Genomic DNA, 17,612 nt, shown 5'->3' on the forward strand with positions numbered 1-17,612 from the left:
TGATTGTGCCATCTTGAGCATGTATCTACCCAGAAGTGTTACTTTCAAAAGAGCGTTTTGAAAAGACTCTCTTGAGAGATAGCCCTACGGTTTTAAATTCTTCTTTGTAATGATTTTAAGTAATCACACAATAAACATTGCCATTTTCTCTGTCAGTAAGGGTGCAACTCTTCCACTGCCTCCAGCACGCCTCCTGGACTTTCAGGAATCTGAGGATGAAGGTATATTTTGCCCTGCATACAGCCCTTCACAATTAAGGGTAAAATGTTAGAAATCAGAGAAAGAATAAGCGGAAAGTGATCTACCTTGAAGGCGATTCCTCTTTCTCTGATCAGGGGCATTCCTTTGTTCAACAATTTGATACGTTCCAGGAGCATTATCCTTATGAGGAACAAGTGGAAGAGCAGCTTCTTGTTCAGGAACCTTCCAATAATGTTTCAATTACATTGGTCACAGACTTATGCACAATGCTAAATGACTATAACAAATGGTTCCTTGATGCCAACTCCGCTCAGCAGCATCCACTGAGACTGTAATTCCCTGATGCTACTCCTGCTCCACAGAACACCCCATGCCTCAGAAAGACAGAGTATACTGTCACCAATATCAATTCCGGATACTTTCCAGGACAGCGATGACCAGCAGTTAGAAGAGGTTGAGCTCCAGACAGACTCCAATGCCCATGATGAGTGGGATGATTACGTCACACCAATCCCAGCATCTCCTACCCCACCAGCAGCCGATTCGGCCGCCTGTGGATATCGGCAATTTCCATGACCTGCTTGAGAAAGCGACTAAGGGCTTCAATAATGCAATACAATAATTTACATTTTAAAAGACTTCCCACCCTAATCCTGCATAAACCCATCAACTTGCACCCAATTACCAATTTCTAAATTAATTGAAAATAATATTTAACATCAAAACGTAGAACCAACAAATAAATAAATATGACACAAATATTATTATAACACTAATAACCTATAATGCTAAAATAATGCTAAAATAACTATTTGTCAAACTAAATAAAAATGAAATGTTATACTACTGTATTAAATGAAACATAATTATACAGACCTGCATTAAAAAAAAAATATTAATATCTAATAAACAATATTCTTACTTTCGATATTAAGTCCCATGTTATTTTTGAGGTTACAATATTTTGGCTGCAACACTTGTGACTCACTATATTTTTGATTCAATATTTTCTTTCAAACCCTGTCATCACATATTTCATTTGTCTCTTACTCTGCAAACCTCTTGCTCGGTTATTACATATAACTTTTCTCTCTTTGTCCCCTTATCTCTTGCTCTATTATTAAATATCCTTTGTACCTTTGCCCTTTTAACCCATGATCTATGTTATGTTATTTTATTTTATATTATATTATGTTACGTTATGTTATATTAAATGTGTAGAGCGCTCACCTACCCGAAAGTATCCTAGCGCTAATAGAAGGAAAGGACCGGAAAGCGCACAAAACAGCCACTAGAAGAGCAACATTTTCTGTTTCTTTTTGAAAAGCAGGGGGTCCTGGATACACCTGAGCACCCATGGCAATGAGTTCCAGACCAGACTGGCTTTCCGTATAAAAAAAACACCACCCAGTCTTTGACGGTTAAACCTGGGGGCCTGAAGCAGCCGCTGAGCGGAGGAGTCCAGCTGTCTTCCTGGTGTGTAGAAAGCAAACCTCCTCTGCAAATAGACGGGACCAAGCCTATGAAGGGCCCTGTGGGCGATGGTCAGCATCTTCAATTTTACCCTCGAGTTGACTGGAAGCTAGTGCAATAACCGCAAATGAAGATGCACACTATGCCTAGACGTCAAACCAAAGAGCAATCTGGCTGCCGAGTTTTGGACAACCCGCAATTTCTTAATAAGGTAGCCCAGGCTACTTACCAGTAGGGCGTTGGCATAGTCCAACCGGGACCGGATAAGAGCCCGGACCACTGTTTCTCTGGCATTGCCTGGCAAGAAGGGAAGAAATTTCCTCAAGATATTTAAAGTGCCAAAGCATGTGCCCGCCAGCTTCCTTATTTGTGTAGAGAAATTCAGGTTGTCATCAAACCAGACGCCCAGATTTTTTGCGGCACTTTTATCTGCCATGGGACAAGGAAAGTCAGGAGGTCAGAACCTTTCCTTAAAGTCCAAAGAGAATGACCCATAAAGAGGCACTTCTGATTTCCCTTCATTGCACTTCAATTGAGCATTAGCCAACCACTGGAAAACCGAAGCTAAAGAACGTTGGGCCACCGCTACCGAGTCACCCTCCCTGCTCCACAAGAGCTGGATGTCATCCCCAGAGGTTCCCAAACATTTTTGACCTGTGGCACCCTTGACCTAATCGGCAGTTGGCCGTGACTCCCCACCATTTTTTTTACCGGTGTGCGGGATGTAAGCCCGACCTCGGGAGTACTTCCTGTTGTCTTCCTTAAAGTAATTGGGACGCAATGAAGGCATTATTACCATATTTGTAACAAAATAGGAAGATAACAGTTGTTTAATAAAAACTTGTTAAGTGAGAAACAATACAAGACTTTTTTTGAACACACAATAGTTAAAAACTTCTGTATAATAAAATATCTTTTTCAATGAACAGGAAAAACAACGGAGTCCGAATTTACCTTAAAAATCCTAGTGAGATGGATGTGCTTGTTTTTCCTTATGTAGCTCCTGAAATCTTGGAGTTATTTTTGAGATCGCAACACACATTTCTTTTTCAAGGTTAATTTTTGCCCTATATTTGGACTTTATCACTGCAACTGCTGAGAAACCAGCTTCACAAAGGTATGAAGTAGTAAACGGGATCAAAACATGCAGGGCTCTCTTGCTTATCATTGGGTATTCATCCCCAGCGTGGCACCAGAACTCAAACAGTGACTGAGACTGGAACCTTACTTTCAATGCTGAGTCACTTGCAACATCAATAGGCTGTTCTGCTTCCTCATTGTTGAAATGCTGAGGTATCTCAGCATTGAAAGGGTCGCTCACCCATTTTATTGGCTCCACTTCATCTTCTGGAAAATATTTGTCAATGTAAAAACGCAGTTGAGACAAATACAGAACAAAAACTGTCTGCAGTTCCTCCTTTAACACCATTCCATTCTCCTGCAGAAACTGGTCCAATGAAGGAAAACATTTACAGTCACCCTTGCTTACACTGCTTTTCCAAAGGATCACTTTCTTCTTAAAGCCTGAAACTTTGTCTGACAGTTGCAAGATGTTAGTGTTATTGCCTTGCAAGGACTTGTTCAGTACATTCAGTTTTTCAAATAGATCAGAAAGAAAACTCATTTGTATTGGAAAGTCTGCAGCAATAAATTTGTCAGCAAAACAGTGTTCATCCTCATGTAAATATGAGAATATTTAATTCCTCAGCTCATACACTCTAAGCAGGGAATTACCAAGAGACAGCCACCGAGAACTGCTGTAGAACAAGAGGCATGAGTGTTCGGCACCCATGTCCTCACACAGTTTAGCAAAAAATAGTGCTTTCATTGGTTTTGTTTTAATATGATTTACCACTTTGATTACTATTTTCAAAATACCATGAGGTTCTTCACTGAGGTTTCCTGCTGCCACTGATTCTCGGAGTATTATACAGTGTGTCCAAACAGCATTGGGCGCTTTAGATCGTATGCGACCTTGAAGTCTTTGGTAGCATCCTGCCATTGAACAACCCCCATCTGTACAAACTCCAACACATCTCTCCCAGTCGATTTGATTCTGTTGCATAAAATCATCCACAACTGCATACAAGTCTTGACCTGTAGTTCCACCTTTGATTTCTTTACAGAACAACAAATCCTCAACAATTTTTTTTTCGTGTATAAACCGGACATAGCAAATAAGATGGGTGTCTTTGTGGTTGTCTGTTGCCTCATCCAACTGGAGTGCAAAGTCTTTGCCTCTTAGATTACAGATGAGCTGATTATTAATCATTTATCCTCCCGCTGATAGTATTATTAGAAAGAGGCACTTTCAGCAGCTGTTTACCCGTATCTTCGCCAAGCATGTTTGTTACCATTTTAACAGCAGCAGGCAAAATCAGCTCTTCTGCAATTGTGTGTTTTTTTTACTCTATGCAACTAGATAGGCCACAGTTTGTTTAGAGAAAGTGGACTTTTGTAGTTTGGCTTCTGCAACTTTTCTTACAAAAAATTCCCTTGGCTTTCCGACCACATTTGGTTGAAGACTTTCAAGATGCCGCTTAAGTTTACCTGGAAGCATAGATTCCAGAGCCAAAACTTTTAAACAGATTGCACATTGAGGACGGTCCTCATTATTAACCTGAACACAAGTGAAACCATAATCCTGTTACCTGTCATCCTACTTTCTGTACTTGGCCTTTCGTTTCCCGTCCTCTTTGTCAGAAGAACCTGCTACTTCACTTTGCGCAGATGAACTTGGCATTAGAAATCTCTTCCTTGTCAATCAGAAAGATGGAAATCAGTTCCACGCGTCTGAATTATTCAGATGGAGGGGTCTTCCTATCTTTAAAGTTCCTGGTCTTCTTTTCTTTTCCTTTGCTCAAGTATTTCCATGTTTGTTCCGGGTCTCATCCAGTCTCCACGGTATAATAAGTCTGAAGTACAAAACACCCAGGTAAGACAATTATAAGAAGAACAAAAGTTATCCTCTTTCTAATGATGGATCTATTATTTCTGTTAATTTCCAATAGCAGCCCGTGATGATGGTGACCATTTGGATTAATTATTCTTATTGGTACCCCACACAGATAGAAAGAGCATTCAGTTTTTTAATGCAACCTAAGATGGCACATTTTTTCAAACAATGAAGGAAGCCAAATTGCAGCTAATGTGTACATCAGACTGTGATTTGTAACACCAAAGGCCACACTTCAAAAATTCCTGGGCCCAGCCAAGGACATATCACAGTAGTACATAGTACGCTATAGAACGGACATATAAGGCTAGGTAATCCGAATTTTACCGATTCGGTATTTCAGAATCGGTATTTGGGATGTAGATAATAATTCGGTAAAAAAATACCGAATCGGTAAGATTCGGTATTTACCGAATCGGTAATTACCGATTCGGTATTTGCCATTCATCCAGGCCCATAGGAATGAATGTCAATTACCGAATCGGTAATTACCGATTCGGTAAATACCGAAAAAGTCAAGGTTGGCAGGGTGTCACTTTGACACCCTGTTGCACCCCTGATTAGTGCTTGTGTGCCATGTGGCACACATACATGCCCTAAGGGCATGCATGTCTGTCACATGGCACAGGTGTAAATGCACATATTTGCATTTACATAGGAATTTGTTATTTGCCACCAACTAATAGTTGGTGGTAAATAATGAATCCTTAAAGCCCTGTAGCACTGTTTACAGTGCTACCTACATTTCAAAATACAGATTCAGTAAATTTACCGATTCGGTAAAATTACCGAATCTGTATTTTTTAATGCCCTACATCTCAGTATCCAAATACCGGTCGGTAACGGCCAAAAATCTGTATTTTTGGCCGTTACCGACCTGTATTTGGATACCTACATCTGGCCCCAAGTTTTTAATCCAAATCATGGCAGTAGTTTGACTGACATTACAGCAACCCCTGCTGACTTTTTTCTGCTCCTTATTACTTTTTGCTCTCTACTGATGACGAGATAACAGCACTACCTGCATCAACTTTGGTAAAAGACTACAGTAACTTTGAAAGTAAGCACACTGCATTTACCAGGATGCAATAGGATGAACTGTGCTGGGATGAGAGGCAAATGCTGCAAAGCACGAATAATTTCTGCAAAAGCTAAACAGGCATCCAAGTAGCTTAGTAGCAAATGCAACAGAGCACATTCAAGTCATTGAAACAAAGAAGACAGCACACACAGATACACTACCATTCACACACAAATGCATGAAAAATGCTGACAACACAGCGCTGCACACACATACACACCATCACGGAAAAAGTAACTACAACACCCACACCAATTCAGCAAATGTTGTGGAGCACACACACACCACTGCAAAAGAGCAGTAGAGCACATGTAAGTCACGCATCTAGGTGCAGGACTATGCGTCTCAGTACCTGCTCAAAGGCTTGACGCTGCGCAGGCCTATGCGGAGAAAGCTATGTGCCTGACTTCATAACGCATTCACCACTAGCAAGAGAGGAGCTGGAGTGAACCAGGGCAGACAGCTACATGGTAGTGCAAAAATCTGTCAAACGTGTGCATGCAGATGAGTGTGTGTGAGCATGTGTGTGAAAGTGAGCGAGAGACAGGAGTGGACAGTCTGAATACCCCCACTGCATTTATGGTTCCATTCCTACCCTCCCTCTCACTCCTGGAGGGGGCTTGAGCCATCTGCAACATCCTGGTGGGCCTTACTACTGGTCGAGAGGGCCCATGCCTCCCCCACTGAAATTGAGTGAAGAGATGTGTGGGATAGATAAACTGCAAAGGAACAGCATTTGGTAAAACCACGTGCTTACCACACAGCAGTCAGCACCAAAACAGGGCATCAAGGGCCAAGTACAGAATGCTTGCATTAGTGCAAAAACTAAATAACATCCTTAATAAAGAGCCTTCAGGCACTGTGCGTGGCACCTGTCATAAAGCAACAATGGGAGCGCAGCAGAACAGCTTTGAGCCACAGATAGACTGGAGTCATGAACATCATGTTCATCAAAGTATTGCTGCATGGAGGCGCCCGGGACAAGGTGGGCCCTGGATCAGCCACACTCTGTTTACCAGTCACTAGTTTCACCAGGGAGTGACAAACTCGCCCTGCTTGGGGGCCTTTTTCTCAGAGAAAACCCATTTTGTCTGCATGTGTTCGGGAGCCACCACCTCCTCCCAGGCCTTCAAAACTGACCTCAAAGTTCTCCTCCTTCAAAGACACTTCCAAATTTATCTCACGTGCTCTCTATTATCTGAAGGAAGACCTTCCAGTACAGAAAGTTCTATTCTCCATGACTATGGAAGTGCCTTCCCAGTGTGTTCTTGTGGTCTGAGTGTCTGCCATTTATTGCAGTATTATCCTTCTACTTGTGTTTGGTACTCTTTTGTAACATGCACACGTCACTTTTCTCTTGTAACATTGTTTACTACCTCTTACACTTTGTTTGCTGTAGATACTTGCACACGTGCCACCATTGCCTACATAACGTTTGTTCTTGTGCTTGAGTGTCTGCCATTTATTGCAGTATTATACCTCTACTTGTATTTGGTACGTTTTTGTAACTTGCACACATGTCACTTTCTCCCCTGTAATGTACCTTTTGCTGCCTCATGTATTTTGTCTGCTCACATTACTGCCTCATGTAACTTAATGTTTGCTTTTGTAATTTGGGCCCCTTGTAATTTTCTCCTCATGTATCATTACTGTTCCTATTGTGCAGTGCTCTGACACCTTCGGGCATTCCACGTAGGCCCACAAGTGGCTGACCTGTGCAGCACTTTCACGATAGCGATGTGAGGTGAAATTACATATAATGAGGCCCTGATTTCGAGCAGGGTGTCATAGGGTGGGGCACTTAATGCACCTGCAAATACTGGAAGATGAGGATCGGGTATTTACTGGAATTGGTAAATACCTTCAAGTTCTGAGCCCCACACTTGGCAATGTGGCATAACATGAAGGTGTGTCATTAAAGCACCAAACTCTGTTGTTTTGCCTTTTTACCAGGAGGTTTTGCAAATACATTTTGGTAAACCCATCAGTGGAAAACTGCAAGGGTGCAGTCATGACTGCAAAATACAGATTTTTCATTTGTGTGTGCTTTGCCTTGTTGCCACCTGTCCTGGTTAATTTCTGACTATTTAACACATCCCAGATCTGCCGACTCACAAGGTGCCACCGTGCGTCACACAATATCACCCCCCTTCACACTATCTCCCACTGAAAAGCCTAGAACACACGGTTACAAGACAAGCTGGAAAGAGACTTTGAACAGCCGCTGTCCATTAATAAATTAACCACCACTAATTTTATGAATAGTTTGATCATCTGCCTCGCTTTTTAAGCTTGGCATAAATTTCACGTTACCAGCAAAAGCAAACACCAAGGGACTTTCATGTGGAGCCCAGTGAAATTGCGCGCCACTACACTTGCTAGTATTCAAATAATTTAAGAAGGGTACAGCATTAGACATTCCTGCATTAGGTTGGGACTACGCTTACTTACTGATTGAACAGGGTCCCACGAGGCGAAGCGAGGCAGGGCAGGGCACAACACGGGGGTCACCAGCAATGTTCCTCCGATGCTCCAAGCTTGCTAAGGCAGTAATGGTGAGCCTACGCAGCTTAAGTATGACGCATGCGGGCGTGCGTACTTACGCACGGAAACGTATGCGGCAGTGTGCTGGGCAAAACCATTCCGAAGGTGGTATTTTAAACTCCCCCCGCATGTTGGGCTGCAATTTATATCACCCACATCCTGCGTGGCGGCGCGGCGCCCCTGCCTGCTCATCACGGTGCACCGGGGTGTCGCGGCGCGCACTTTGGGAACCGCAGGCGTAGGCCATCACCTTAGCCCCGAGAGACTCCACCAGATAAACCAGCGGAGTCATGTAGATGTTGAAGAGTAGGGGGCTAAGTGATGACCCCTGCGGCACCCCTGTGGTGACCTGCAATGGCTCAGAGGAACAGGGAAGGAGCCAGACCGGCTGTGTCCGGTCTTCCAAAAAGGACCTAATCCACCGCCAGGCAGAGCCGGAAACCCCTATCTCTGCTAGGCGATCAAGGAGCAGAGAGTGGGGCACAGTGTCGAATGCCGCCGAGAGGTCATGCATAACCAATGTAGCCCTCCCGCTAGCATCCAAACACTCCCGAATAGCCTCTGAGACCTCAAGCAGAGCAGACTCCGTGCTAAGAGAAGCATGGAAGCCAGACTGTGCCGGATGGAACAAGCCTGATGTCTCAATGTAGTTGGTAAGTTGGGAGGTGATGACTTTTTCGTAAATCTTGGCCAGGCCAGGTAGAAGCGAAATAGGGTGGTAGTTCTCAGGAAGCAAAGGTTTGAGAGACGGCTTTTTAAAGAGAGGCAGAATAAACACCTTCTTCCATATCTTTGAAACATACGCCTCTTGGAGTGACTGGTTGACCTTTAAGTTCACTTCAGCATTAATGGTGTCAGCCACATCCGACAGAAGCCTAGCAGCACAAGGGTCATCGGGTGATCCCAACTTAAGAGCCATCAGAATCCTGAGGGAGCTGGACATGTCCACTGCACTAAATGATGAAAACGAGAGGGCGGAGTCAGCCTTCGTCCCGGCCCACAGCCCGCCTAACGACTTCCCAGATGAAATAGAAAAAGTCTCTTGGATACTAGTGATTTTATCTTTGAAAAAGTTTGCCAAAGTATTACACCAGATCTCAGACGTTAGGGCCACGGTCACCAGGGCACTAGGTGCCAGGAAATTCTCTACAATAGCAAAGATTTCCTTTGCATTGTTATTTGCCTGATCAATGCAAGCCGCATAGTGCTGGCCTTTGGCCAATCGGATGGCAGTGTAATAATGTTTTTGTTTGGCTCGCAAAGCATCTTTATCCAAGGATCCATAAACCCCGGAGAGCCAAGCTCTGTCCAACACTTTACACGCATGTTTCAGGGAAATAAGCTCAGGAGTGAACTACGGCTCAGAGGGCGACTCTTGCGTCAGCCTTGGCTGACCCAGAGCCGATATGTCATCACATATATCCTTGGTCTCTTTGTCCTAATCCCTCCCTGTGTCATCACATACATCCTTGGTCTCTTCATCCTAATCACTCCCTGTCTCATCACATATATCATTGGCAGCTTTGTCCCAATCCCTCCCTGTGTCATCACATATATCCTTGGTCTCTTCTTCCCAATCCCTCCCTGTGTCATCACATATATCCTTGGTGTCTTCCTCCCAATCCCTCCCTGTGTCATCACATATATCCTTGGTCTCTTCCTCCCAATCCCTCCCTGTGTCATCACATATATCCTTGGTGTCTTCATCCAAATCTGTCTCTGTGTCATCACATATATCCTTGGTCTCTTCCTCCCAATCCCTCCCTGTGTCATCACATATATCCTTGGTCTCTTCCTCCCAATCCCTCCCTGTGTCATCAAATATATCCTTGGTCTCTTCATCCAAATCTGTCTCTGTGTCATCACATATATCCTTGGTCTCTTGCTCCCAATCCCTCCCTGTGTCATCACATATATCCTTGGTCTCTTCGTCCCAATCCCTCCCTGTGTCATCACATATATCCTTGGTCTCTTCCTCCCAATCCCTCCCTGTGTCATCACATATATCCTTGGTCTCTTCCTCCCAATCCCTCCCTGTGTCATCACATATATCCTTGGTCTCTTCGTCCCAATCCCTCCCTGTGTCATCACATATATCCTCTTTCTCTTCATCCCAATCCCTCCCTGTGTCATCACATATATCCTTGGTCTCTTCCTCCCAATCCCTCCCTGTGTCATCAAATATATCCTTGGTCTCTTCCTCCCAATCCCTCCCTGTGTCATCACATATATCCTTGGTGTCTTCATCCAAATCTGTCTCTGTGTCATCACATATATCCTTGGTCTCTTCGTCCCAATCCCTCCCTGTGTCATCACATATATCCTTGGTCTCTTCGTCCCAATCCCTCCCTGTGTCATCACATATATCCTTGGTCTCTTCCTCCCAATCCCTCCCTGTGTCATCAAATATATCCTTGGTCTCTTCCTCCCAATCCCTCCCTGTGTCATCACATATATCCTTGGTCTCTTGCTCCCAATCCCTCCCTGTGTCATCACATATATCCTTGGTCTCTTCGTCCCAATCCCTCCCTGTGTCATCACATATATCCTTGGTCTCTTCCTCCCAATCCCTCACTGTGTCATCAAATATATCCTTGGTCTCTTCATCCAAATCTGTCTCTGTGTCATCACATGTATCCTTGGTGTCTTCCTCCTAATCCCTCCCTATGTCATCACACATGTCCTTGGTCTCTTCCTCCTAATTCCTCCCTGTGTCATTCCATATTTCCTTGGTCTCTTCATCCTAATCCCTACCTGTGTCATCTCATATATCCTTGGTCACTTCGTCCTAATCCCTCCCTGTGTCATCACATATATCCTTGGTCTCTTCGTCCCAATCCCTCATTGTATTTTCACTTGAGCCCTTTGTCTTTTGCTCCTCAAACCACACTATTATTACACATTCTATTTATCTCTTCCTCCTCGAATTAATCAGTTTGCGTTATCATATGTCCTTTGTCTCGTACTACTGTGATGCCTCAGTGGGTTCTTGCATTCACCCAATGTATCCTGCTCCTCAGATCCCTCGCTCTGTGTGTACTGAGAGCTGTCCTGTTGGATACAGAAAGGTGCTTTGGAAGGTGGGTCCAATCTGCTGCTATGATTGTGGCCGCTGCCCGGAGGGAGAAATCACCAACTCAACTGGTAGGTAATCAACCAACAAATGCGTCAAGATGTGCACGTCATAGGCACATTTATCTTCTAAATCATTGAGAGGGTCATTGGTCTAAAAAAAGTAAGCAAATGTAGATATTTTATGAAAAGTGATTGCACCTGCCCTATTCTCTGATGTTTTTTTTTCCATTCTAATTTATATTCTTGATTTCTGTTAATAACTCATTCTGACTTTTCTCCCCAGAACAAGTCCATTATAAATATCTTAGTATATTTAAAGCTCTCTAGCTTGGTACCAGCAGTAGATTATATGTATTTATATTTGCTATGTCAAGGGTGAAATAAGTTTTGTCTCACAGAGTTGCTCCCAATTTCATACCTGTTTTTTTGTTTTTGTTTTCCTATCTAGTATGAAAGTAGACAATGAGGCAAGAATAACTTCTTTATTCTATTTCTAAATATCAGAGCTGTGGCTCAGGAAGGATTACTCGCTACAAAACAATGACGAGATAGCTAAGCCTTTTATAGTCATGATACACAGAGGAGCGGGGCTGTAGGAGGACTGTCCTTAAAGGGAGATGGAACTTCAAGGCCATTTATGATATAATTTTGACATATTGCAGGTCTGAGAAATTGGGTGGTTGGTTGACTGGAGTGTGAGTCCTGGTCAAGCTACAGCCACAATTCTTTGCAAGCTTTTAGACAGTGGCTTTGAAGTGCATGGAATTTCCTGACACACTTGCCCTGGCTCCAAGCTGGCTGTAGTGATGATGTGAAGGTGGTATGTCCTTTATGTGAAGGCAGAGCTCTTCCCATTCAGTTTCAAGTGGAGCAGCGCACACTTCTGCCAGCCCTGTCATTCTGCCAGCAGATGGCCCATTCAGGCACACCTAATCCATCTATTGTGTGACTGTATGGGTGGAGTTAACAAAGTCAGTTACACTCATTCATGTGACCCAAGACAGCCTGCAGGCACAAAATGGCTAAAGGCAAAAACGTTCTAAAAGTGGCATTTTCAAAATGTTGATCAAAAATCTCACCATGACATTATATAGTATTTTTCAATACAATTCCAAAGACACCCACCATGACATACTACCTGCTCCCAAATGGTAATTAATGCTTATTAAATGTAAGAAGGAATCTCCAATGTTATCCTAATGGAGGAGTTGGCCTCACAGTAGGAAAAAAAAAATGTAGTAGATTTTCACTACCAGGAAATATAAAACTTAAAAGTACATGTCCAATCTTTTAATGGCCCAGCACCCTGTCTTATGGGCTACCTAGGACCTACCTTAGGGGTGAATTATATGTAATAAAATGGGATTTTATGTCTTGGCAAGGGGGTTGTAATGCTAAGTTAACATGGCAGTTTGAAACTGCATTCAGACTTCAGTGGCAGTCCTGGGACATGTTTTAAGGTACTACTTAAGTGGGTTGCACAATAAGTGCTGCAGCTCTACTGTGAGAATGTCATTTACAAGCCCTGGGTATATGGTATACCATTCTACAAGGGACTAATAAGCAAATTAAGATGCCAATGAGGTATAAGTCAATGTAACCCTGTTTAAGGGGAATGAGCACAAGCACTTTAGCACTGGTTAGCAGTGGTAAAGGTACACAGAGTGCTAAGTCCATCAAAAATAATTTCAGCAAAATAGAGGAGAAGCAAAATGTTTTGGGGAAGACCTCCCTAAGACTGACTGGTCTAAGAGCGGGGACTATTTTGTTCCGTGTAAAATAAGGTCGCACAGTTACCCAAACCCCAAAAAGCTTTAAATCCTATAGCCTAATTGATATGTTGGTGAAAAGATACTCAGTCAAAACAGAAAAGGAGTACTCTTTCCATCAACAAAATGCTTCACCCGCCTGATTTGAATGCGGGTGCAGCTTTTGATTAATGATGGCGGAGAATACTCTGTCTCTACAGTCGTTAAAGGCGAAGCCCTCCGTTGGCCCGAAGGAGTAAGGGCCATCTGAGGTTGACATGTATATCCTTCCACCTAATTTAGATGTGCAGACATACAGGTCAGGTTTCACTGCCCCTCACCACTAGGAAAACCCTGATGATGTAGGACAGTGAAAAATTGCAGAATGACCCCCTAACATGAGGTATAACTCTCATGGTGAGCGGGCATTGTTGTTTTTATTTTCAAAAACAAAATCCAACTTTGGAGTTTTGTTTGCAAAAAAAAGGTTGTAACTTTGATGAATGGCTCCATCATGTTTTACAGAACTGTACTGCAAAGTTACAATACAGTGGCAAGAACCTCCTTGACGGCATATCCTGTTAATGCTTCATATGTCTGCCAGCCCGACAGACATTTCAAAAAGTGGCAGTGGGGACCTCTGCCAGTGCCAAGGAGTAGTATACTCCATCCTAGGCAACAGTAGGAAAAATGTTGCATTTTGGAGGGATCGAATTTACTATTCCCACAACAGCCTAAGCAAAAGTAGGGAAAGTTGTGGATTTTGGAGAGGTTAGCTTTACTATTCCTAATCCAATCTCAGCAAGAATAGGGAAAATGTAGCCTTTTTTGCGGGATAGATGTACTATTCCCACTCCAATCTAAGCAACAGTAGGGAAAGTGGTGCAAGAGGGGTTGGAATTACTAGGGAGGGCAGTCCAACTGATGCAGCGGTAATTTCACGGTAATTTCTCAATGCAAAACCTCATCTACCTCGATTTTACCTCTGAAAAGGTGTTGGGCCCTTGACACCATGTATTACCTTCAGGAGACTTTACATAAACATGCCCAGTCAAAATTGCAATTATTATTTAAGCCAATGAAGAGAGTTGTTGAGTATTTTAAAGGGTTTTATTTTCTAGTCAAAAGTTAATTTTTATCTGACCCTTTATTCATTAGTAAAATATCAATCAGGTTACAGAATTTAAAAAACAGAAAAAATAGCATTAATACAGAACATATTACAGTCTGCATATAAGCATCACATGTAGAAAAGAAAATGTGGCGCAAAATGTTAGTGAAAACTCTTAAAGAGTTTCTAAGTAAATTAAGACTTGCAAGGCTAATTAATTAATAGTTAGCAAAAATTTCTTAGTAAGAGAAAGAAATGCATATGACAAATAAATCTTTTCAAAACTAATTAAGTAGTCAAAAGTATAAACTTAGAATTTTAGCATCTAAATCTAAAAAAAAGCCTTTCTATCTGTTGCTGCTTTCTGCATCTAAGCCACTCTGAGCTACACAGAGTGAGAAAGTCCGCCCTTCACAGACCACAGAGGAATGTGATCTGCCTTGCCAAAAATATGACATGCAAGGACTTCCCTAAAAAAATATGAGCAAAGGAACTCCCCACCTGATTCTCCTCGGACGCAAATCTCCGCCAAAGCTGAACCCGTGACGTTTCTCGTACCTAACCCATATGAATGTCTGATTTCATCTGCTGCCTTTCCTCTCTCCTCCCTCTCTGACTAAGGCCCCCTGGCATAAAGAGAAAAAGCCGAATGAGCCAACCACGCCTCCGAAGAGGTAAATATACTCTAATTCTACACAAAATGTTGCATTTTCAGAAAAGCTTTTACCTGATTGGTCAGCCACGATGGCAAGAGAACTCCCCATCCTGATCTCATTCCAAATTTCTAACCATACCAGTTTTAACAAAAGAAGCGTTCATGATTAATACATTTATATGTTTTTGCAACATTTACAAGGAAAAAATCTTTCAGTCTAATTTTCCTTCCTGTCATATCACAGGCAGGAAGGATACTTTAACTAACACTGGTACATTGGCACAATAAAAAGAATGTACAGTTCACAGTGGCCTTGCCTCCTTCGTGTCTTGAGGCAAGCTGGTACAATCTGCGCATGCTCTCTTCTTTTAATGCAAGTCACAGCCTTGCTGGATTCACAGTCAGCCATTTAATTTTAGGCCCAAAAACAAAATAAACACAAAAGAGTATTAACTTCATGAAAATAAACCCATTATGTTTCCCAATACTAATACCCTTTCTAAAGAGTTACTAGAAAAGCAATTAGTGCAAAGCAGATTTTCTTATTATTTGTGCTCAACATGCAAAAATAAAAATATGAAACATAGCATTATTATGCATTAGTGTAAATTTTAAAAGCGCACACAGTTAATACACTAATAGCAACATGCTCTAATGTTTTTAGATAGCTTTTTGTGCAAAAAAGCGTTTAGCTCCATGTGTAGTGTTTGGTGCATTATTAATTCATACACATTATAAAAGAGGTGTTATGAACTGAAATATTTTTTTTTTCTAAATATGCAACAAGCCAAAGTCTCTTAAAACAGGGACAGGGGAATAGATTATAAGGAAAAATGAGCTGGGAAGAGAGAACACATTCTATGGTTATTTTTCAAAGCTAAAAAGGCCACTTAAATCACACGTTTTTCTCTGCACTGCAAAAACACGTATTAATTCAGCAAAAGCATTTCAGACTGACTAGGCCTCATTTCATGTCATATGTGCCATGCGTTTTCACTTGCACCAAAATGTGCATGTCAATTTAAATACACTCTGTCTGACACACAAAAATAAAGCAATGCCTGACTCCAGATGAAATCTGCTCCATCACAACCACCAAATATTAAACCGGGCCCTTAGTCTCTTGCTCCTTGATATGAAAAGGTACGGGACAAACATGTTGAATAAATGTGGGATCTACAGTGTGAAATCAACCCACTCAATATGCAGCAACTTATTAGTTAAAACAACGCATAGGTCCCGATTCATAAAGGGCCTCTGCACTCATGGCGGAGGTCCAGCAATCGTGGTGGAGGTCCACACTTGTGGCTGGACCTCCGCATTGCAGTTTCTCATATCGGAGGTACCGCCGCGAGTACGCCCCCCATCACAACTGCGGGGCCTCTGTTACGAGTGCGGAGGCCCTTTGTGAATCGGGCCCAGCATCTGTAGTTTAATGTAAGTCCCTTTCAAAAATACCTATAGGTCATAAAATGTTGTAACATGTATTTTGGCTTTCCTTACATGAACTCTAGCCTTCCAGAAATTAACATGCTGTTATAATTGAATCCTTTTTACTATTTAGCTACTTCTCATTTTCATTATTTAAATAGCAGTTTTAAATCTGCTCTCTGTACCATTAATCCTGTCTTCTTACTCTGCCAGAGGCACTTTGACATAACAATTGAGCAGTATTAAGATATAACGGTTGATCGGCTACTCATTTTCTAATTACATGTGATTAGTGACGTCACAAGTAGAGTGCAATGAGATTATTAGAGGCAGGTTTTTTATACAGGGATTGTAGGCGCACCTGTATTATAGATTTATTTGTACTACAAACCTAGGTGGTTAGCAATGGAGCACCATGCTGTATGGGATTCCATCGGGTCTGGGTGGGAGGACGTTCTTTTGCAGTGCTCAGTCCAAAACTGTGGAATTCCCTCCCCAAATCCCTGAGGGATAGTATCTCTCTTCTTTCGTTCTGCAAACGTTTGAAGACATGGCTATTCTAGGTAGAAAGTTCCACTGTTTCATAATGCTAAGTGCCAGGAAACATTAGCAGTAGCTGTGCGCTTTACCAAACTACAAACTAAACTAAACTATGGAGTGAGGATTTACTAATTATATTTGATTTCACTTGGATTGTAATTGCATTCTGTTTCACACAAATACAATTTTAGATCATGCCGTGCAGAACATTTAATTTTTATTCTAAATGGTGCAATCAAAGTACAATAATTATAACTTGATTTATTTGGTGCTTTGTAGCACACCTTTGCTATATTTAGCTACCATTAACCCCTTTACTGGAGGGCCTTCCCTCCCTGTGCTGAGCCCTTTTTGGATATGTAGGGTAGTTTGTGCTTACCCCTCCATTACGTTTTATCCACAGAAGGTATCCACGCCAAATTTGCATCCTATTTTTCAAACATACAGGGCATTCTAAAAGATTGTGGATTCTCCAGGAGGTAATCAAGAAAACAGCCAAAATATAGCTAAATGTTGAGTTTTGGGGGAAAATAGGAAACAAGTGCTCTGGATAAAATTGTCTGTTTTTTCCTTAAAAATAACATCAACAAAAGGTTTGCTGTGCTAAAGTCACCATCTGCCTAGCTGTCAGGAACATGCAGAGCTGAATCAAAAACATGTTTTACCACAGTTTTGGCATTTTTCAAAAAGGTAGACCATTTTTCAAATTTCTTGAGCTTTCAATCTACTTCCAGTTTGTGGTGGAAACCAATATGAAACCCATGTGTGATGAAGGAAATCTCTATATTTCTACAAAG

At 42.1% G+C, this 17,612-nt stretch overlaps 1 protein-coding gene across 4 annotated transcripts in view; it reads left to right on the forward strand.

Moving 5' to 3' along the window:
• The window catches only part of LOC144806119 (vomeronasal type-2 receptor 26-like), a 420,183-nt gene that overhangs the window by 377,343 nt on the left and 25,228 nt on the right, over window positions 1-17,612 (forward strand). For all 4 annotated transcript variants that reach the window (XM_078672565.1, XM_078672559.1, XM_078672573.1 and 1 more), the window contains one exon: window positions 11,276-11,399. In XM_078672565.1, the coding sequence (XP_078528691.1) occupies window positions 11,276-11,399 (124 nt within the window). The remainder of the gene's footprint in view (window positions 1-11,275; window positions 11,400-17,612) is intronic.

The sequence above is a fragment of the Lissotriton helveticus genome, chromosome 1_2 (assembly GCF_964261635.1).
Source record: "Lissotriton helveticus chromosome 1_2, aLisHel1.1, whole genome shotgun sequence".
Lineage (NCBI taxonomy): Eukaryota > Metazoa > Chordata > Amphibia > Caudata > Salamandridae > Lissotriton > Lissotriton helveticus.